Source organism: Chiroxiphia lanceolata, chromosome 5 (assembly GCF_009829145.1).
Source record: "Chiroxiphia lanceolata isolate bChiLan1 chromosome 5, bChiLan1.pri, whole genome shotgun sequence".
Classification (NCBI taxonomy): Eukaryota; Metazoa; Chordata; class Aves; order Passeriformes; family Pipridae; genus Chiroxiphia; species Chiroxiphia lanceolata.
Window position 1 is genome coordinate 1,013,606 of NC_045641.1, and position 22,554 is coordinate 1,036,159.

Sequence of the window (22,554 nt, forward strand, 5' to 3'; positions counted from 1 at the left end):
GGGGCTGCTGTGGCCTTGTGTGGCGTGGGGTATTCTGGAGGTGACATTTGGGATCCCAGGCTCCAGCTGGGATTCAAACCCGGGCGTGGGACGAGCAGTGGGAGATGTGGGATCAGGCCGCGAGCAGGGAATTAATTTTGCAGAGCTGAGCTTGGCACAGCCAGAGATCCAGTGGATCCTGGTTTGTCCCCCTTGGCCTCACGTGCAGCAACAGGTCCCCAGAGCACATTTTCCTGTCCCCAAAGTCCATTTTCCTGATGTATCCCCTCCCTGTGCTGCTGGAGATGCTCCTGGGAGCAGGGATGGGGAGCCCACCGTGAGCCTCGCCCTCCTCCACCCCAAAATCCACCCAAAAAATCCAACCCCAGATCTCCCCACGCCCCAAGGGGGCCGTGCTTAGGGCTGGGGGCGAGCCAGGATTTGTGATGGGAAGAGCATTAGGGCTCTGACGTGGGCAGGGGGGGATTAACCAGCTCCCTGCTTTCGCAAACCCCGGGAACGAGGCGTCAGTCCGGGAGCGCGTCCTCCCGGTTAGCGCGGGATAAACGAGCTCCCCGCAGCATTTAGGGAAACCTCCCGCCTGGAATTGCTGCTCCAGGTGCTGGCTTGGGGCTGGGAAGAGGTTTAAGTGCTGGAAAAGCCCCAGTCCTGGCTGAGGCTGCCGAGCTTCCCACGCAGAACCGGCGAGCTGTCAGGTGGAAACCTGTCCCCGCCCTCGGCCGCGCAGATGGGAAATGGGGAATCCTCCTCCTGGCAGGCCTGGAGCGTGGATCCCGATCCCACGTGGCTCTGCAAGGGCTGTTTACAGTTGGAAACACATCCAGGAGGGAAAGGCAGGCGTCAGGATCCCGCTCTCCTGGCTTTGGGGTGCCTCAGGACAGGGAGGTGCGACGCGGAGCCGCCGGGAACTGGCGGTTCTGTACACGAGGAAAATAATCATAAATCGGGGGGTGGGGGGAGGCTGAGAGGCTGCAAATGTCAGTTTTTAAAAGCACTATTTTCTGTTTTTCCTGTTGGATCTCCTTTTTTTAGGGAAGGTGGAGCCAAATGAGTCGCTAGCAGCTTGGCAAAGTGCAGATCAGCTTGCTTGCGCCGAGGAGGACAGGAAGGAAAGAGTCAAGCTTGTTGTAGGGCCTTCCTGGTGGGAACAGAATTTTTTAATGAAGGTTTACCCTGAAACAGGTAGGATTTATTCCCAATGTGAAGGAAAGGTGAGGAAAATCAGGTTTGGCAGATGTGTTTCACAGGAGAGGGTAGGAAAGAGGCTGGCAGCCAACAAGGAGAGATAAAAGGGGTGAGTGGGGAATTCCTGGATTCACTGAGCAGCTCCAGGAACAGGGAGAGGTGTTTCCTAGAGGACAAATTACTGGGCACAAATGGATAATTATCAGCAACAGGGCCTTGATGGACTCTAAAATACCTTGGCATAAGCCTCAGTCATGAGCTTAACCTGTGTCAAGTCTGGGTCTGCTCTCCCAGGGAACAAGGGACAGGACCAGAGGAAACGGCCCCAAATCGCACCAGGGGAGGTCCAGGTTGGATATCAGGGAAAATTCCCTCATGGAAAGTGTTGTTAGGCATTGGAAGGGGCTGCAGGGGTGGAGTCGAGGGATTTCCAAGCCCTGTGGATGTGGCACTTGGGGACAGGGGGTCAGCGGTGGCCTTGGCAGTGCTGGGGAATGGTTGGATTTGATCTGGGAATTCTTTTCCGCCCCTAATGACCCCAAGACTTAAGCACACTCACTGTACCCCACAAAGAGGGGGCACTGCCTGCCCCTCATCCCTGTGCCCACACCTTTTCCCTGCCAGCCTCTCTGTGTGTGTTGGCATTGTGGCAGCTCCAATCCCAGCAGTCAGGCCTTTCCCAGTGGGACAAGAGCCAGAACATTCCCCAATCCCGGGATTGCAGCTCCATTTGCCCCAACCCTTCCAGCAGGGCTGATTCCAGTGGTGACCTTGGCAGTGCTGGGGAATGGTTGGATTTGACCTGGGAATTCTTTTCTTAAATCCCACCATTCAAGCACACTCACTGTACCCCACAAAGAGGGGGCACCTCATCCCTGTGCCCACCCCTTTTCCCTGCCAGCCTCTGTGTGTATGTTGGCATTGTGGCAGCTCCAATCCCAGCAGCCAGGCCTTTCCCAGTGGGAACAAGAGCCCAAACATTCCCCAATCCCAGGATTGCAGCTCCATTTGCCCCAACCCTTCCAGCAGGGCCAATTTCAGTGGTGGCCTTGGCAGTGCTGGGGAATGGTTGGATTTGACCTGGGAATTCTTTTCTTAAATCCCACCATTCAAGCACACTCACTGTACCCCACAAAAGGAGGCACCTCATCCCTGTGCCCACCCCTTTTCCCAGCTTCCATGTATATTGGCATTGTGGCAGCTCCAATCCCAGCAGTCAGGCCTTTCCCAGTGGGAACAAGAGCCCAAACATTCCCCAATCCCGGGACTGCAGCTCCATTTGCCCCGAACTTCCAGTGGCGCCCATTCCCACCGGCCTCGGCCTTGCCCTCCCACCCATCCCCTCAGCCCTGCTGGTGTTTGCTGCTGCCCTGCCTGATTCCTGGGCACTAATCCCGGGCAGGGCCGGGCTCAGGCCGTCCCTGGGACTCGGGGCTGTCACGGGTGGCTTTGCTCGGCCTGATCTCGGCCCTGATGACGAGGCGGCTCCGCTGCCGATTAGGATTTGTCTGCCCACCAACCGCGGCTAAAAATAGCGGCTGTTCCCGGGCACTGCTGGGCTTTTGGGCTGGGGAAACCTCGGTTTAGTCACTTTGTTTAGCCTGGGGAAGAGAAAGCCCCGGGGAGACCCTCTAGCAGCATTTCCAGTGTGTGAAGGGGGCTTGTGGGAAGGCTGGAGAGGGGCTTTTCCCAAGGGCGTGGAGTGACAGGACAAGGGGGAACAGCCTTGAGGTGAAGGAGGGCAGGGTGAGGTGGGATATTAGGAAGAAATTCCCTGTGGAAGAAATTCCCTGTGAGAGTTGGGAGGCCCTGGCACGGGTTGCCCAGAGAAGCTGTGGCTGCCCCTGGATCCCTGGAAGTGTCCAAGGCCAGGTTGGAGCAACCTGCGATAGTGGAAGGTGTCAGGGCTGGAACTGGATGATCTTTAAGGTCCCTTCCACCCCAAACCAATGTGGGATTCGTGGAGACAAACCTTTGTGTGTGATGAGCACCCTGGGTGTGCCACAGGCCTCTCTCCTCCTGGCAAAGGGGACGGTGCTGGAAGAGCTCCAGGAGCCTCCCAGGGGGTTTTGTGCCCCTGTTCTGCATCCGGGAGTCACGTGGAGTCCCCAGGCTGCTCTTCAGCTGGGACACAAGGGCAGCACCCCGGGGAGACACCAGGAGTGGCTCAGTCCTGCCTTGATCTGCTGCTGTCCCCAAATGCCACTGTCCCCCCTCCAAAGCCACTGCCCTTTCCTTCCCTCCCAGTGCCCCAAAAGGGACCCGCTCTGGTCGGGGCAGGGCGTCCCTGCCGAGCCCTTGGCTGCTTCATCCCCTCCAGAATTCCTGCCAGTCCCGTTGCTTTCAGACAGTTTCCACCCACAAATGAGCTGTGCCCTGTCTGGCACTGTGTCCCTGACCTGGCAGCATCTCCAGCACCTCCCCTGCCCTGCCCATGTCCCCTGCCCGTGTCCCCTGCCCGTGTCCCCTGCCCGTGTCCCCTGCCCTGTCCCCTGCTGTCCCGAGGCACTGAGGCTCCCCAGCTGTCACCAGCAGAGCCCATTTACCTTCCACGTGTCCCGAATTAGGGGGAATGGACAGGAGGGCTGGGCCTGTTTAAAAATTAAAGCTGATTACAGGGCATTAACGTTACATTTAAAGGAACAGACAGCAGCCTCCTCTCTCCCTCGGCACAGTTGCAATATGTTCCCCTTTTGTTCCGGGCTGGGAGAGGGGAAGGGAGCAGGATTTCTTCTTCTTTATCCATCAATTTTAAAAGAGGAGCTGCCTGGTGTCTGCTGCAAAGGCTCCAAAGCAGTTGTGGTCTGGCTCTGCCCAGAGCAGTTCCCATCTCTGTGATCCCAGCAGGAAGCCCAAGTTCTTTTGGCTGACCTTGAACTTCCCTTGGAGCGTCCAGGTGATCTGATGCCACTCACTGATCCCTCTCCTGAGTTGTCACATTGGGAAACTCCCACCTTGAGGGATCTCTGTTGTTTGACAATAATTTACATGGTCATCTTTCACAGTCCTGGCTGGGTCTGGCTGGGAGCACCCTGGATGAATGGGATGCTTTAGGAATTCACTGTGTGTTTAGGTTGGACTTGGAGCCTGTTTGTTGGGTGTATTTGGGTGATATTTGTCCAGGTTTCTGCACCTTCGCCCCACAGTCCCCCATTAATCCACATGGCTCCAGAAGGAGCCGCTCAGGGCAGGGTGGGCACTGAGGAGAGGCCTTTGGGCAGGTGGAATAATGTGCTTATAGTCACTGGATCTTGCTTTTCTTCCTTTTCCAAGAATTCAGTGCTCCAGGGAGAGCTTAGAGCCCCTTCCAGGGCCCAAAGGGGCTCCAGGAGAGCTGGAGAGGGACTGGGGACAAGGGATGGAGGGACAGGACACAGGGAATGGCTTCCCAGTGCCAGAGGGCAGGGATAGGTGGGATATTGGGAAGGAATTGCTGGCTGGGAGGGTGGGGAGGGGCTGGAATGGATTTCCCAGAGAAACTGTGGCTGTCCCTGAATCCCTGGAAGTGTCCAAGGCCGGGTTGGAGCCACCTGGGCCAGTGGAAGGTGTCCCTGCCCATGGCAGGAGTGGAACTGGATGGGCTTTAAGGTCCCTCCAACCCAAACCATTCCAAGATTCTGTGATCTCTCAGTGAGACTTTTCATTCCCCTTCACCATCACCAACATTCTCATTAAATTCTGGGTGTTTCTCCCAGTTTATGATGAGGAAATCTCCAACAAATTGGCTTTGAGAGCCCCACTGTGAGGCCCTGAGCTCTGCTGGGCCTCACTCCGGGGCTCTGGGGTGTCCCTTGGTCACAGCAGCTTTTGGGGGTGTCTGCAAGAGGTGGGAATGTCAATCCTTGGACAAGCTTCTGCCTAAAAAGAGCTGTGGTGGAATCCAGGCAGGAAAGGAATGGCAGGCAGGGTGGGCAGCAGGACAGGCATTTCCAAGCTTGCCACTGTTTCCAGTCCAGGAATTGGGATGGGAAGGGATGGAGGGATTTCTGAAGGGTGTCTGGAACCTGGATCAGAGGATTCCTAACCCAACCTGGATCAGAGGATTCCTAACAAAACCTGGATCAGAGGTTTCCTAAACCTGGATCAGAGGATTCCCAACCCTGGATCAGAGGATTCCCAACCCAACCTGGATCAGAGGATTCCTAACCCTGGATCAGAGGATTCCTAACCCAGCCTGGATCAGAGGATTCCCAACCCAACCTGGATCAGAGGATTCCCAACCCTGGATCAGAGGATTCCCAACCCAACCTGGATCAGAGGATTCCCAACCCTGGATCAGAGGATTCCTAACCCTGGATCAGAGGATTCCTAACCCTGGATCAGAGCATTCCTAACCCAGCCTGGATCAGAGGATTCCCAACCCAACCTGGGTCAGAGGATTCCTAAAAAACCTGGATCAGAGGATTCCTAACAAACTTGGATCAGAGGATTCCTAACCCAACCTGGATCAGAGGATTCCTAACCTGGATCAGAGGATTCCTAACCCTGGATCAGAGCATTCCCAACCCTGGATCAGAGAATTCCTAACCTGGATCAGAGGATTCCTAACCCTGGATCAGAGCATTCCCAACCCTGGATCAGAGAATTCCTAACCTGGATCAGAGGATTCCTAACCCTGGAACAGAGGATTCCTAACCTGGATTAGAGGATTCCTAACCCAGCCTGGATCAGAGGATTCCTAACCTGGATCAGAGCATTCCTAACCCAGCCTGGATCAGAGGATTCCTAACCTGGATCAGAGGATTCCTAACCCGGATCAGAGGATTCCTAACCCTAGATCAGAGGATTGCTAACCCAGCCTGGATCAGAGGATTCCTAAACTGGATCAGAGGATTCCTAACCCAACCTTGGATCAGAGGATTCCTAACCCAACCTTGAACCATTCCAGGGGCTCTGGGAATCGCAGGAGCAGCCTGTGATCCCACTGAATCGGGGCAGATGAAGAGGGGCTTCCTAATCCCCCCCTCCCCTGCCACCCCCCACATGGGGCAGGGCTGGGCTGCAACCTGCTGCTCCATCCCAGCAGGGCCCCCTTCCTGCCTTCCCTGCCCAGCCCTCCCTGTACCCACGGGCAGGGCTGGACCTGCCCACCCTCACCCTGGGGAGCTGTGGGAGATGGAGCCTGTCTGGAGTGGCTGGAGGCTCCTGAGGCTCCTCTGCCCCCGGGGCACTTTGGGAGCTCCGGGCCCTTCATGGCTGTGGGTGGGTGGGTGGAGGGTGCAACCCTGATCCAAATGGGAAGCTGGCTGGAATCCCAGCGAGCTGTTCTGGCTCTGGGAGGCATCCTAGGAAGTGAGGTGGGCTTTGGGAACTCACTGGAAGGAGAAACCCCCTGTCTGGGAGTTGGGGCTCCCCCCCTGCAGCTCCCCCGTGCTCGGAGGTTTTTCTGCCTCTCGCTCTCGTGTTTTAGACCAGAGTTTCCTCCCTGTGGAGTTACCTGTGGCTTCTGTTCTCCCTCACTCCCTGCTCCCCTTTGGACTGGGCATTCCCACTTCCTGGACATCTCCAGACTGCTCAGGGTTTGCTTCCTTTGCCTTAGGAAGTGCTCAGCCCCTCTTTCCAAGCTGCTTCTCCAGCAGGATCCGACCTCCTCAGTTCCTCTGTTGCTTTTTCCCCAGGCACGTCCAGAGGATCCCTCTGTGCCTGGATTCATCCTCTTTGTTGGATCCCCCCCAGCAGGGGCTGATTTTAAAGCCTAAAAGCACAACCCCATCTGTCCTGTGCCTCAGGGGCACAACAAAGAGCCCTGTCCTGCATCCTCGGAGCTGGAACCTTGTCCTTGCCCGCCAGCCCTGGTGACAATGGATGGATTTAATTCATTTTCCTGAGTGGATCCAGTGAACTTTCAGATTCCCGCTGTTCCACATGAAACTCCTTCCTCTTCACCATCAGGTTCAGGGTTTGGAGAGGACATTTCTTGCCACAGGGTCGATCTGTGTGTGATTTGAGGTCATGCAGGAGATGCAGCTCCCCCTTGGCGTCCCTTGGCCCGTGGCACTTGGGTGGCAAGGGAAGCTAAATCTGGCACTGCAGGGGTTTTTTCCAGCTTCCAGCACTTCGACTGGAGCCTGGGGAATGGACAGCACGAGGTTGAGCACTGGGATACCCCTCCCTGGTGAACCCAGAGGTAGCTGGGCAAAGGGCTGGGAGGTAAAACCGCCTTTCCGTGCCCTCCGGCGAGCCGGGATCGCTCTTCCCGCTGCCCGGGGCGTCCCTTTGGGAAGGAGCTGGCAGGGATGTGTTTGTCCCTGCAGGCCCCTGTCTCCCAGTGACCTTCTCAGCCCGTGGAGACAGCTTGGCTTTGCTGCAAAGCAGCTCATGTGACGGGGGTAATCCGCAGCCGGTAAACAGCTGGACGGGAGGATCCCGGGGAATCGCCCTATTTTTCCCTGCTCTGCGGAGCCAGGCCAGAGCAGGAGGGTGGCTCCTGCTCCCTGGGAATGGCTCCTGCTCCCTGGGAATGGCTGCTGTCAGTTTGGCTGCAGGGATCCACCTGCTGATGGCTTTGGAGCCTCAGAAGCCAGGTCAGGAGCACTGCATGTGCTCCCATGAGGTGCCTCCATGGAGCTCCCAAACGGGTTCCAAGAATCCCAAAAATTCTCCTCGAGTGCTTTCCCTCTGAATTTTTCCCTAAACCAGCCGTGGCATTTCTGAGCCTAAATCTGACTTTTTCTTCGCGCCCTCCATGTCTTTGGGCTTCATTTATTCCCTCCCAGTTGTACAAATTCCTCTCTGAGTGACACTCCCCGATGTCCCGCCCCTGCTGCTCCAGGGACACTCAATGGACGTTCTCCCTTCCCATGGGAAGTTCAGCTGTGCCCTGGAGAGGACACAGGCTCTGAGAAGGGAATGGCTGAGGGAGCACTGCCTTGGAACTGGCTTAAAATGAATCATGGTATTATTAATTATTATTCCCATACCTTACAGATCATGGAAAACTCTTCCTGCCTGTGGGTTTTCCTCCTGGTTGCCACAGATCCCTGAACTCCCCCAGGATTTTAACCTTCAGAGCCTCCCAGGAGAAGGTCGGTGAGCAGGTTCTGGTGCTGCCAACCCAAGGGGCTGATGACAGATGAAAGCAGGCAGTGCCAGCCCCAGATCCAGGTCCCTGCACCCCACAGGCAGCTGTTTCCCTCATTTCCCTGCAGGAACGAGGTGCCTTTGATCAGGTGGGCAGAGATTGCTCTGCAGCCACATAATCCCAGGGTTTCTCTCCCAGAACCCCCCAGCAGTGTGGCTGTGGCTGCAGTGAGTTGTCCAGCCAGTGAGACAATCCCTCTTTCCATGCAAGCCTTCCAGAGGGACCATCTGTTACCCCTTGCCTGGGACACATTTGGATGGGAGGCCTCGCAGTGAAAGGCTCTCTGCTATTCCCCTGAGCCAGCTGATCTCTTCCCTTCCACCCCTTCCCATCAGGAAAGGGGGGAAAACCCCCCCCAGCTTTGTTCTCTCAGGCATTAGGGGGATTTAATTGGCGTGTGCACGGTGGGACCGCCGCGTGTCACGGAGAACACGGAGCTGATGGAAGTGCAGCTTTATTGCCGGCAGAAATATGGGATGTGCAGCTCCTTTGAAGTCCCAGGGATCAGCAGCTCGTGCTGGGGGGGTGGTTGTGTTTGATCCCAGCCCTCAGGGAGTTTGGAAGTGGTTGTTTCCTGCTGCTCCGACCCCACGGATGCGCCGCTGCATCCTCGACCAGATCTCCTCCTCGAGAGGTTCCTGGGGTGTTCTCCTTGCGGAAAAAAAAAATGTCTGGGTTGCTCTTCCAAGTGGGAATTGAGTGTTGAGAGGTTTGGAGAGCTGTGGGAAGTTAGCAAGGCTGGGATTTGGCCGGGTTTTAGGGTTTGTGTGTGTTGCTTCTGTCAAAGATGGGCTCTGGCCCTGCTGGGCCTGCGGTCGGAGCCGGAGCATTCCCACAGCCAGCTCTGGCCTGAGGTTGATCCTCTGCAGCCACCACAGCTCCTTTCCCTCTCAGGAAGCAATTCCAGCCCCTTCTGCCCTGGCCTGGGAAGTGATGGTTTCACTCTAGGCCTTCCTGGAGACCACCTTGTAACCAGGAAGGAACTAGGAAGGTGATCACGGAAGTATTCCATGCTCGAAACTCGTACAGACAGGAAAAGCTGTTGCCTTTTGCAGCCCCTTGACTCTCCTCATGGATTTTATCCACGTGGGTCCACGTGCCACAAACCTCCCCTCTGTGAGATGAGACCCACGGGGACAAAACACCTGGAAACCCCCTGCTCAGGGCAAACGAGCTCATCCCTCTCCCTGCCCCATCCCAACCTTCTCCTGGCATTCCAAGAGTCTTCCAGCCCCCCGTCCCACGTGGCTCAGGATCTGTGCACAGATCCTGGGCCTTCAGCCACCAGCCCAGAGCCCAAACTTCTTCCTATTTAGCCAGAGATGTGCAGAGATGAGAAGGGAGGAATCTGCCAGAGGCAGCAGCATTCCAGGAATGAGTGTTCCCAGGAGAGAGAGAGAGAGAGAGAGGTGGGAACCCATCCCCGCTGCCGGGCAGTGGGAGCCGGTGGGGTGAGCAAACAGGAGGAATGTGGAGTGTAAAAACCTGCTCTTGGCAGAGCCTGAGATGTGTTTTCAGTGTGATTTATTGCTGAGGATGGGGCAGGTGCCAAACAGGTCCCTTGTCCCATAAAAGAGGGGCTGCAGACCCCAAAGCGCCGCGATGCCGACGCCGTGAGAGCAGGTTCGTGTGGCAGGGATGCTTTTGGAGCTGGATTTGAGGGATGTGCTTCGAGGAGGAGGGGAAAAAGGACCCTTGGGGGCTGTGCCCAGCCCTTTCTTCCCCTGTGGAATAAAGGGGACTTACCTCCTGGTGCCTGGAGCAGCACCCGGTGCGCGGTGAGGCTCCGGCACCGGAGCTGCAGCTTTCTGTGCCTGCAGGGAAGGGCTTGGATCCCCTTCCCAAGGGATCCTCCTGCTCCAGGAGCTGTGCTGGGAATTCATCACCTCTGGGTGGGTTAAGAATTCCCTGGAGAAGAGGCACCAGCGGGACACTGGGGGAAGAGAACCCGTCGGTCGGTCGGTGTGAATGTGCCCTGTGTTGTGGTTCCTGCGGAACCAGGCAGGAAAACGCTGGGAAAGTGGCTTTTAGCTGGAGCCAGGGCCTATCTGGTTACGGATTTGCCTTCCTCCAGGACAATGCCTGCTTTATCTCCGTGTGCTGAGAGCTCTGCAGTGCCTGCTAATGTCCCTGTTCACATGGGATCCGTCGGCTCCGCACCAGATCCCGGCCCCCCGGAGCCCTAAAATCCAGGGAGCTCCTTCCAGGGCCTGGATTTCGGGATCTTTCCAGCCTCGTGCTCCTGGGATGCAGGGAAATCCCACTTTGGCAGCTTTTCATTCAGTCTCTCCATCCCTCTACTCCGGGAATTACGGAGAGTTTTATTTAAAGTGGCCGGAGCTGCTCCAGGGGGGGGATTTTTACTCCTCTCATTTCTGGGCCTCTCTGGGCCAATTAATTCATTTAAATGTATCCAAAACACAGCACAAATATGATATTCTTACCTCCCCCTTCCCCTCCTGTTTGCACACAAAGTGTGGGGTCAGGAACATTTCAGTTACTCTGCCTGATTTTGGGGGTGTTGCTCGTGTGTGATTTTTCCCCTCGTGTGCGGGCGCCGAACTTTGGAATTTCCCCCAAAAGGGTGGGATTTCCTCTGAACACATTAATTACCCCCTGCTGGAGTATTTTGCCCCTTTTCTCAGCCTTTTCCACATTTTATTGTCAGGCATCCTAACAGCAGACTGCTCAGGTTGCAAGTGGAGCCTGGCAGAGTGTCCCTCAGGTGAGTGGATTTTTGTGGTGGCAGTTTGGAATGTTGGGGTTCAGCTGGTGGTGAGCACTTGTTACCCTCAGCTTCCTCACCACGTGGTGCTTCTTGGGGTTAAAGGGGCTTTATCTACCTCATATATATATATAATTTTATATATATTTTTGCTGTGCCTGGGCAGTGTTTGGGGTGGGAACCCAGCAGCCCTGGAGCAGAATCCCAGAGGATGCAGTGGGATGTCCTGGGAGGGTCACAGCACAGGAGGGGGAGGTGGATCCCAGAGCTCGTGTCTGTCATTCCCTGACCTTCTGCAACTTGAAGGCCACCAGCTTTTGGACCCCAGACACACCTTGTGTCCTTTGACATCCCTCTCTTATTCCCTTTCCACGCTTTCTGTGATCTCCAGGGGTGCCCAGAGTGTTGTTCCTGCAGGAGCTCTGCCTGTTTCACTAAAATACGGGATATTTCAGTGCTTAATAGCAATCAAGCAATAACAATTAAACATCAATTAATTACAATAACAAAGCAATTAATTACAGTTACAAAAAGCAATAACAATTTAACAACGATTAAATTAATTCTTTATTTTCAAATGAGCTTCTGATACAACACTCGGGCAGTTCCTGCCCTCTTTCCCCCCTTTAATTAAACCACGTAGGAAATACAGCAAATGTTTTAAAAAGGGTGATGAGAATCAGGCTCAACAGGTGATTTTCCCCCTGGAAAATGGGGATGCAAAAGCATGACAGGAAAGTCAGGATTTATGGAAAAGAACAATTTATGGAAAAGCACGGGATTTATGGAAAAGGGATCCTTGTTAGGGTGGTTGTTCAGAATCCCAGTCAGGTTTAACACTCGGGTTTTGAGAAGAGGAAGAAACTTAATTTATTCTCAGGTGCTCCCTATCCCTAATTCCTGAGGAACTGGGCCTGGACAACCCCCTGTCTGCTCCTGTAATGGTTTGAGAGCCCCAAAATCCAATTCCCCAGTCCAAGCCCTCCTCCCACAGCTCAGCCCAGTGTGAGATGGGTTTTTCCAGACACAAACACAAGACTCAATATGGGGGGAAAGGGAATTATATTACAAACAGTGTACAAATAAATATTATAATGCATCATATACAATCTTAACTGTCTCTACCATGATAAATCAATATTTACAATGGAATGGGTCAATCTCTTCTCCCTCCAATAAAAAGTCCGAAAGGGAAAAGGAAAGATCCTTTCCACTCTCACACTGGGCTGAGCTGTGGGAGGGGGGCTTGGACTCGGGAATTGGATTTGGGGGCTCTCAAACCATTACAGCTCCATAAGTTTCACTGCCAGGGAACAGGTTGTGAGGGAAGCAGAGCCCGAGCGGAGCAGAGCCTGGGGGGTTTATTTTTATTTTTATTTATTTTTATCCGTGTTTCCTGCTCGGAGGCTGGACCAGGACGGGCCCTTAATAATCCTCTCAGGTGTGCCCTGTGCTCCTGAGCAAAGCCAGCTCATCACGGGGGCTTAGGGGGGTTATCCACTAAGCTCCCAGCCCTGGAGCCCGGGGACAAGCTCCCTCTGCACAGGTAGACACGTTCCTGGGGTGCTTCACAGAATCCCAGAATCAGCTGGGTTGGAAGGGACCTCCGAGATCATCCAGTCCAACCCTTGATCCAACCCTGCCGTGGTTCCCAGCCCGTGGCACTGATGCCACATCCAGTCTGTCCTTAAACACCTCCAGGGATGGAGAATCCCCCACTTCCCTGGGCAGCCCATTCCAATGGCTGAGCACCCTCTCTGCAAAGAAATTCTTCCTGATATCCAACCTAAACCTCCCCTGGCACAGCTGAAGACCGAGCCCTCTTGTCTTGCTGATCTCTGCCTGGGAGAAGAGACCAACCCCCCCCCGGCTCCCCCCTCCTGTCAGGGAGTTGCAGAGAGTGAGGAGGTCTCCCCTGAGCCTCCTCCTCTCCAGGCTGAGCCCCCCCAGCTCCCTCAGCCTCTCCTCCCAGCACTTGTGCTCCAGTCCCTTCCCCAGCCTCGCTGCTCTTCTCTGCCCCTGCTCCAGCCCCTCCAGGGCCTTCCTGAGCTCAGGGCCCAGAGCTGGACACAGCACTCCAGGGGTGGCCTCCCCAGCGCCCAGCCCAGGGGCAGAATCACTTCCTTGGACCTGTTGGCCACACTGTTCCTGAGCCAGGCCAGGATCCATTGGCCTTCTTGGCCACTGGCCACACTCTGGCTCCTGTTCAGCTTCCTGTCCATCCCCACTCCCAGCTCCCTTCCTGCCTGGCTGCTCTCCAGCCCCTCTGTCCCCAGCCCGTGGGGCTGCCGGGGGTTGTTGTTTGTCACCTCCTGAGCTGAGGGTGACACGCCCTGGGTGCCCAGCCCTGGTGTGGGGGGTCTGGGTGAAGGCTGAGCTTGAGCAAACTCAGCTTTACTCTTCCTTTACTCACCGAGCTTGGGATTCCCCTGGAAAGGGCAGAGGGAGGGCCAGGGATCCATAGGCAGGACATGGGAGCTCACCCACCTTTGGGATCCCAGGGTGCTGCTCCACCTCCCTTCCCACACACCCCTTTCCTGGGAGTTTGCAGGATTGAGCAGGGCCAGGCTGAGGGACTGGGATGTGGCCGGGAGGACGTGGTGGATGCCGGGGAGGGAAAGGCAGCTCCAGGATTGTCCTTCCTGCATCTCTGCTGATGGAAATGTTGCATCTCTTGTCCCCCGTGGTCACCTTCTGTCCCAAGGACGAGTCAAGGTTGTGATGTCGCCTCAGGGGCCTCGTTAAGTTGCTCTTTGTTGTGGTTTTGACCAGAGCAGCTCTTGAAGAGGCAGGTGAGGGGTGATCCTGCAGAACTTCAGCTCTTTGCAAACCATTACCTGGAGGGAAAACCCTTTGTGTTCTGAGCTGGGTTGGCACAGAGGGTCTGTGGGGCAGAGCTGCCACACCTCTGTGCCCAGAAAGTTCTCAGGTCTTCCATTGAAGGGCTTAAAAAACCCTTCAAACAGGCTCTTTGTGGTTTGTCACCGAATCACGGGGTGGTTTGGGTCGGAAGGCACCAAAGATCATCCAGTTCCACTGTCCCAGGCTGCTCCAAGCCCTGGCCTTGGACACTTCCAGGGATGGGGCAGGATTTTCTGAGGGGGAAAACCCTTCCAATTGTCTGATTGGAGTCAGTCCTTGGTGCTCTTGCAGGTGGGGGTTCCTCTTATCCCAGGCAAAGTGTTAAGGGGTGTCCTGTGCTTCCCCTGCCCCCTCGGAGCGTGGCAGGATTCCTAGAATGTGGTGGGATTCCTGGAATGCCTCATTTCTGCACTGGGTGAGATCCCACCCGTGGTGTCCTGTCAGCACCTTGTGTCTCAAGGGACACTTTTGGTTTGGTGGGTTCTTCTTCTCTTCAGCCAGAGAGGTTTTTTGGGGTGACACATGATTTGGAGAGCCCTTGTTGTAGCTGCTGTGGTTGTCAGTCCCCCGGGAGGGAGGTGCTCCAGGTGATAATTCCTGGGAATCTTGGCGAGTCGGGCTCAAAGCAACGGTGTGGATTTCATAACAACGTTTGTGGGGCCTCTTGAACACTGCAGGTGGTGCCCAGCACTGCAGCTGGTGAGGGCAGGCATGGTCTCTGCTCCAGGATTCCGTAGGACACGGCTGAGTCACAGACAGCCCCTTTCCTGAGCCAACCTCGGAATAACCTCGTTCCAAAAGACCCCCAGTGATGGAAGCTTTGCTCCAGAGCTTCACTGGCCTCACACTGAGCTGCTGGCTGGGGTTCTTCCCACCTCTAACACCTCGTGCAGCTCTCCCTGCTGCCCCTCCAGCTCATCCTACTCTGTCCCACTGGAAAAAGACGCCCAGAAAAGACAATTATTCCCTGCTCACCTGCAGCAGCCTGGGTGTATTTACACATGGGAATGCAGCTCTTTCCTTGGGCTGCCCACTGAGGGCAAACGTTGAATTTTGGGGGGGCCCTCCAGCTTGATTTTCATTTATTTTTTCCTTTCTGTGCTTGGTTTCTGGGCATTAAAACCCTCCCGTCCCCGAGAATTCCCGAATTGTAGGTGGGGATGGGATGGCATCTCCTGAGCTGTGTGCTGGGGCATTCCTGAGGGCGGGAATCCCAGCTGGATTCCTCCAGCTGGTGCCTCTGGAGGAGGGGAGGGAGGAGCTGCAGGAATATCTGCTGTGGAACGCTTCCTGAGCACAGTTCCTGCTGGTTTCCCCTCGGTGTGAGCCGAGGAGATGGAGACAAAGTCCCCTGGATGAGCTGTGTGCCAACAGCCAAGGAAGTCCAGCGGGAAATTCCACTCTTTTTGGCCTTTCCCATCGTTGGTGTGAGAACTGTGAGACCTTCAGAGCTCCAACAGGAGCTGAGAGAGTTCAGATCTCTCCCTGCTGGCTCTGGAGGGGTGGCAGAGGGTCAGAGCAGACCCCTGTCAGCCCTTTGGTGCCCGAGGTGTGCCCACCTCGGCATCCATTCCGTTGGGAATGCTGCCTCTCCTCGGTGCTGGGTGTGCTTCTGGAGCCACTGGATCTCCAGGAGCAGCACCAGCCGTGGCTGCCCCTGGATCCCTGGAAGTGTCCAGTGTTGGGGTTGGAGCTGGATGGACTTTAAGGTCCCTTCCCACCCAACCCCTCCCAGGATTCCATGGCCTGAGCCACTTTAAACCACCGGGCACCGAACAGGAGATAAGGGTGGACTCAACCAAGGCTGTCTGGTGTCCCTGAGCAGGACAATATTCCATGTCTGGGAGGACTGGGAGTGGGCACAGCAGCTGGGGACTTGTCTGTGCTGCCCTGGCTCTGATCCCAAGGGTGAGGAGGGGTTAGAGCCGGGCACAAACTGCCCCTGACGATCCCAATTCCCGGAACATCGACAGCCCTGCGTGTCCAGGGCACTTCTGGCCCTTGACACCAATTCCCTGGGCACTGAACCATCCCCCTTGCCCAACCCTCTGACCCCGTGTGGTGGTTCCAGGGGTTCCTGCAGTGTGGGATCGGGACAGGGATTATGGGCTGTGCCAGGCCAGGCCTCTCTTTTAACCACGGTGTGACTTTTCACCTCTCAGTCCTGTGGCCTCACCTTTACCTTTCTTCTCCCATGAGCTGTAACCTCTTCCCTGCTGGGGCAGCAGGATTTTCACCATCTCCTGTGGCCCATCCCATTCCCTGTGGGAAATGCAGCCACTGGTATCACCTGACCTGGAATCCGACCGGGGCCATCTCGGAGTTGATCCACTCTGATCCTTTGACTGGTGGTGCCATCTCAACCCTGAAAACCTCCCATGGCCCTTCTCCTCCCTTGGCCCCTCATGTCCTGACCCATTCCCCCCATGCCATGCTTCCTGATCCTCCCCCAAAAGAAGTCTTGCCAAAGCTGATCCTCCCCCAGAGGAATTCTTTGGGATGTGGCAGGGAAGTGGGAGGCAGGGGCTCGGTGCTGGCACTGCCCCAACTCCCCCTCTGGATGTTGGGCTTGCTCCCATCCAGAGCTGGATGCTCCTCATCCCTGCTGAGGGTGGATGGGAGCTGTTGGCTGGGAATGGCTGATCCACAGGGGGACAGAGGTTCCCAGGCTCCTTCCAGAGGGGGTTTTTGGCCATTCCCACAGATGGGAAGCCAAGCACAGCCTGGCTGCCTCTTCCACGAGCCCATGGCCACAGCTCAGGGTGTGATCCCTCAGCTGTGCTGGTGTCCCTCCCCAGGCAGGAGGTGTGAGCTGTCCCTGGGATCCCACAGGATCCCCGTTCCCCGCCCGTCCCTCGCAGCGCTCCCGTCACGGACCCAGCGCTTCCCAAAGGCTCGGGACTTTTGTGTCTAATGGATTTCCTGCTTTTAATACAATTGAAAGGGTCTGAAATCCACGCTTTGGATTGACATATGCCAGCTAGATTAGGGCTAATCAGGGCGCAGGTCTGAGCAGATGCAGCGCGGGGCCAATCCCAGACCTGATTACGGCATCTCGGCGCTCTAATCGTGTCCCTCCCAAGGGCGATCAGCTCTGCCCTAATGCCCACAGACTTCCCAGCCCTCTCCTCCTTTGGCTTCTTCCCACCCCTGGCAGGAAGGTGGCTACGTCAGAGCTGAGGAGATTTGCTCTAATCCCTGGCAGAAAGGGATCTGTGCGGCGCCGTCTCTCACGGACGCTGCCCCGCTCTTCCGGGCGCTCCCAGACGTGGCCAAACCTGGGCTGAGCTCATCAGCCTTCCCAAAAAAGAAAAAATACTCAGTTGGGTTGGGCCTCGTGGGTCCCTTCCAGCTCAGAATATTCTGTGATTCTGTGATTTTTGAGGTCTCACCATCATCACCCGTTTTTGACAGTGCTCAACCAAACCCTGGCTGAATTCATTCATCCTTTCCCAAAAAACACACCCAGTTGGGTTGGGCCTTGTGGGGCCCTTCCAGCCCAGGATATTCTGTGATTCTGTGATCCTTCAGGTCTCACCATCACCCATTTTTGGCAGCACCATGGCCACTCTCAGCCAAACCTTGGCTGAATTAATTCAGCCTTTCCAAAAAAAACACCCCAGTTGGGTTGGGCCTTGTGGGTCCCTTCCAACTCAACATACTCTGTGATTCTGTGATTCTTGGAGGTCTCCCCATCATCCATTTTTGGCAGCCCCATGGCCACCCTCAGGCAAACTTTGTCTGAGCTAATTCAACTTTTCCAAAAAAAAAAAAAAAAGCCAGTTTGGTTGGGCCTTGTAGATCCCTTCCAACTCAACATGTTCTGTGATTCTTGAGGTCTCATCATCACCCATTTTTGGCATCACTGTGGCCACCCTCAGCCAAACTTTGTCTGAGCTAATTCAGCCTTTCCAAAAAAAACCCAAACACCCCAGTTGGGTTGGGCCTTGTGGGTCCCTTCCCTCCTCAGAATATTCTGTGTGTGATTCTGTGATCCTTCAGGTCTCACCCATTTTTGGCAGCCTCATGACCACCCTCAACCAAACCTTGGCTGAATTAATACATCCCTTCAAAAAAAAACAACTCAGTTTGGTTGGGCCTTGTGGGTCCCTTCCAACTCAACATATTTTGTGATTCTTGAGGTCTCACCATCACCCATTTTTGGCAGCCTCATGACCACCCTCAACCAAACCTTGGCTGAATTCGTTCAACCTTTCCAAAAAAAAGCTCAGTTGGGTTGGTCCTTGTGGGTCCCTTCCAGCCCAGCAGATTCTGTCATTCTGTGATCCTTCAGGTCTCACCATCACCCATTTTTGGCAGCCTCATGACCACCCTCAGCCAAACCTTGCCTGAATTAATTCATCTTTTCCCAAAAAGGGCCTTGTGGGACCCTTCCAGCCCAGGATATTCTGGGATCCTTCAGGTCTCCCCATCACCCATTTTTGGCAATACTGTGGCCACCACACGTTTCAGTGGAGGGGTTTTTAGTGTCTTTGGTGCCTTTAGTGCCTGTACTCCGTGGGCCCCATGGTGACTCTGCTCCCTGGGGTGTCCGTGTGTCCCTGGGCAGCTCCGTCCGTCTCCTCCGGGTTCCCAGCCCCGAGGGCTCGGTTGGCTTGTTGCTCTGGAGGGGGGATTTTGGGTGCATCCCAGGCCAGATCCCTGGGTCCTGCTTAAACTGGGATGTGCTGCCTTCTCCTGAGGGCTCTGCCGGGAGATTTGCTTCAGGAGGGCTCAGCCTGAGCTCTCCCTCCAGGGTTTTGTTCCCTAAAATTCCTACGGACCGGGAAGCGCCCCGGGAGCCTGGAACCTTCTCCTGAGGCCAGTGCTGGACCACCACGCCAGGAAAGCAATTCCTTGGTTGGGCTGGGTGTGGATGTGACCCTTCTGGCCTGGGGCAGCCCTGGGGGGCTTGGGGACCCCAAAACCTCCGAGCCACGGAGCGCTGTGATATCCCAGGGATGCTGGAGGAGCAGCACGGGCTGGGCCGGCCGGGGTCACCCCCCTGGGCAGCACGATTAGCTCCTAAGCTTTCCTGTCTGCACTCCGAGTTATCCGAGGACACAGCCCAGGCTGGGCCACCTCGAGTCACTCAGCAAGTGCCCTTGGCAGGGCAGACTCTGCTCCTGCTCCACCAGAAGGAAAAAAGCTCCTGCTTTTTCAGGACCCGCTGTTCAAGGGGGCACTGCCCGCCCTGTGCTGCCGCCTTCGTGGGGACCCCAAAAAGCTGCTTTTTCCCCCCAGCAAAGGGGGAAATTTTCAGAAATGCCCACATTGCCTCGTTTTCCCACCCCCCCAAGGCAGGGGTGGGCACAGGGGTAACAGCGGGGTAGGAGGATGAAGTTTGTCCTCCCAGCCTGTGGGATTTGCCATTCCCACCCCCTGCCTGGCTCCAGGGAGCTGCACCAGCTCCTTGCTCTTTGTTCCACCTCTTTCCATCACTCTCCTCACAAATAACCCTCAGGGGCCCCGTTGTTTTGTTGTCACCTTGGCTGGGGCACACTGGGACTTCCCTCTGTGCTCCAGAGCTTTCCCAGCTCCAGCTTCACCCCAGGGGCACCTCATCCCTTCCTGCAGCCGAGCCTCCCTTGGGAAAAAGGTGTTTCCTGCTTTGCTGGACTCATCCATGGTCAGGGAAGGGCTGAGAGATGGGGCTGGCTTTCTTTTATCTCTGTTCTGTGCCAGATGGTTTATAAATGTGGGAGTGCCTGGAGCTGGTGCCAGGGGCAGGTTTGGCTGGGCCAGGGCTGGTTGTTCCCACTGTGCCCTTTCCCTGTCTTGGGGTGAGGGGAGAAGGACCCGGCTGGGGTGGGGAGGGAGCTGGAGGAAGGGAATTGTGCCTGGGAGTGGTTGCACTGGAGCTGGTGGGCAGGACTGGTGTCTGATCCACGGGGATCCTTCCACGTGCCACTGGTGGGGAGGTGCTGGAATGACCTATGGAGTTGCAGGGGGTGGGAGAAGCCAAGTTCATCCCTTCCTCAACCCCACGTGTCCCGATTCTGGGGAAACCAAGTGGAAAAATGCGTTTTGGAAGGGTGTTCCTTGTCTGTGGGTGCTCACTGGTGGGCTTGGGGGTGGCACAGCCATGGGTGTGGGAGAAACACGAGGGAGCAATCCCTGTCTCCAGGAAACTTGGCCTGGCAGGAGTGGCTGTGCTGTCCCTGCTGTGCTGTCCCCAAACACGCCTGGTTTGGGTTCCTCCTCCAAAAATAACCTCATTTCTTTCCTCCTCATCCTCATTGTCTCTCCCTGCAGCTGGATGGCCCCAGGGTGTGGGCTGAGCTCACGGGGCTGCCCCCCAGCCCCATCCCATCCCACATGGAAGTCACGTGGGGTCACAGAATCATGGAATGGTTTGGGTTGGAAGGGACCTTAAAGCCCATCCAGTGCCACCCCTGCCATGGGCAGGGACACCTCCCACTAGCCCAGGTTGCTCCAACCTGGCCTTGGACACTTCCAGGGATCCAGGGGCAGCCACAGCTTCTCTGGGAAATCCATTCCAGGGCCTGTCCACTCTCACAGCCAGGAATTCCTTCCCAATATCCCATCTATCCCTGCCCTCTGGCACTGGGAAGCCATTCCCTGTGTCCTGTCCCTCCATCCCTGTCCCCAGTCCCTCTCCAGCTCTCCTGGAGCCCCTTTAGGCCCTGCAAGGGGCTCTCAGCTCTCCCTGGAGCCTTCTCTTCTCCAGGGGAACATTCCCAGCTCTCCCAGCCTGGCTCCAGAGCAGAGGGGCTCCAGCCCTGGGAGCATCCCTGTGCCCTCCTCTGGACTCTCCCCAGCATCTCCACACCTTCACTCCGCCGAGTTCCCTCTCCAGCTGGGATCCCTCCAACCCCCACCGGGAGCATCACAACCCCGCTCCCCCCTCCCCGCATCCTCCCCCCACCCTGCCCCCCATCCCTCCTGCCTCTCCCTCCTTCCCAACCCTGTCCCTGTGGGTTTGTGTCCCCGCAGGGCTCGTGCAGATCCCGGTGAGCATGTACCAGACCGTGGTGACCAGCCTGGCCCAGGGCAACGGCCCCGTGCAGGTGGCGATGGCGCCGGTGACCACGAGGATAGCGGACACGGCCGTCACCATGGACGGGCAGGCGGTGGAGGTGGTCACCTTGGACCAGTGACCCGCTGGAGGTGGTCGCCTCGGACCAGCGACCCGCCCGCAGCGGGACCCGCAGGAATTTATCTCCTCCCCCCCCTCTTCGCCTCTCTCTCTCTTTTACTTTTACGACTCTCGGCAAAGATTTTTTTACTCCTCTCTCCAGAGAGATGCAATCAGGTGGCTGTTCGGAGTCTCTTCTCCCCACCCCCCCCCCCACGAAGCTTTGGAAGCATAAAAAGGAGAAAAAAAAAACAAAACAAACAAAAAAAAAAAAAAGGTTTCGTCGACCTTTTATTTTTTTTTTTCCGGTCTTTTATTTTTTTCGGTCTTTTATTTTTTTCGGTCTTTTAATATTTTTTTTTCGTTCGTTTGGGTTTTTTGTTTTTTTTTTTTTTTTTTAAAGGAAAAAATAATACTGGAAAAAAAAGAAAAAAAAAGGAGAAAAAACCGAATGAATCCTGAGATCCCGGCAGAGGACGTCGGTGTAAAAAAAAAAAAAAAAAGTGCATTTTTTTTTTCTAGCGCCTGCTCGAGGAGCGAGAAGCCAAAATTGTGACTTCTTTCGTGGGATTCCGAGGAGGTTCGAAAGAAAAACGAAAGCGAAGCGAAAAACCTTTAGCCCCGGGTTTTTTTTTTTCCCTTCCCCCACCCACCCACCCCCTCCCCGATGGAGCAGGGATGAGGCCGGGGGCGGGGAGAGCACCGGGACAAACCCTCGGGCAAAATTAGGGGACGGGAAAGATTTTAAACATGGGACTTTTGTAGGACAAAAAAAAAAAAAAAAACTCCACCCGGAAAAGAAAAAAAAAAAAAAAAGAAGAAAGAAAGTTCGGAAAAGACTCCTCTCCTGGGGGAAAAAAAAAAAAACAAAGCCCACAAAAAAAACCCGAAACCAAACCAAAATGCACGTGTGACTGCAGGGGGGTGGCACCTCCCGAAGGGATGATGCTCTTCCAGGAGGGTCCGGAGGGTCCGGAGCCCCCTTGGTGCACACTGGAGACCTGTCCCCACTTCTCTGCTCTGACAGCACCTGCCGTTTCTGCCCCCTTTGGGTTTTTCTTTATTATTATTATTATTATTGTTGTTCTCGTTGTCGTTGTTATTATTATTATTTTCCCGGTTTTCCCCGTGGCTACAAAGGGGCTCCGGCCGCGGCCCCACCACGTTCCCCAGGATCTTCCTCGCCAAAGAGCCGCCTCGGGCTCGTCCCCTCCCTCCCCACTTCCCTCCTCTCCCCCTTCCCAGGACCCTCAGCCTCCCCTTCCCAGCCCTGGAGATGTGATTCCCATGGGAAAAGCTTTGCTGGAGGGCAGTGGGGAGATGTGAGTGCAGAGCCTTCCCTCTGGGGTTTGGGGAACCCCCTTTGGGGGTTTGGAGACCCCTCGGGGGTTTGGGGAACCCTCCCCTTTGGGAAACCCTCCCTTTTTGGGGTTTGGAGACCCTTCCCTTTGGGGTTTGGGGAATCCCCCCTTTGGGAAACCTTCCCTTTTTGGGGTTTGGAGACTCTTCCCTTTGGGGAACCCCCCTTTTAGGGACCCTCCCTTTGAGAACCCCCCTTTTGGGGTTTGGAGACCCTTCCCTTTGGGATTTGGGGAACCCTCC

The 22,554-nt window shown here is 55.7% G+C and overlaps 1 protein-coding gene across 5 annotated transcripts in view; it reads left to right on the forward strand.

Moving 5' to 3' along the window:
- The window catches only part of NRF1 (nuclear respiratory factor 1), a 59,812-nt gene extending 38,622 nt beyond the window's left edge, over positions 1 to 21,190 (forward strand). Inside the window, exons 11-14 of one of the 5 annotated variants that reach the window (XM_032687283.1) lie at positions 1,033 to 1,182; positions 10,935 to 10,991; positions 20,811 to 20,984; positions 21,029 to 21,190. In XM_032687283.1, the coding sequence (XP_032543174.1) occupies positions 1,033 to 1,182; positions 10,935 to 10,991; positions 20,811 to 20,974 (371 nt within the window). In that variant the 3' untranslated portion in view covers positions 20,975 to 20,984; positions 21,029 to 21,190. Of the gene's footprint in view, positions 1 to 1,032; positions 1,183 to 10,934; positions 10,992 to 20,810 lie in introns of all 5 variants that reach the window. The other 4 variants (XM_032687282.1, XM_032687284.1, XM_032687286.1 and 1 more) reach the window with 4 other exon arrangements.
- The last annotated feature ends 1,364 nt before the right edge of the window (positions 21,191 to 22,554 follow it).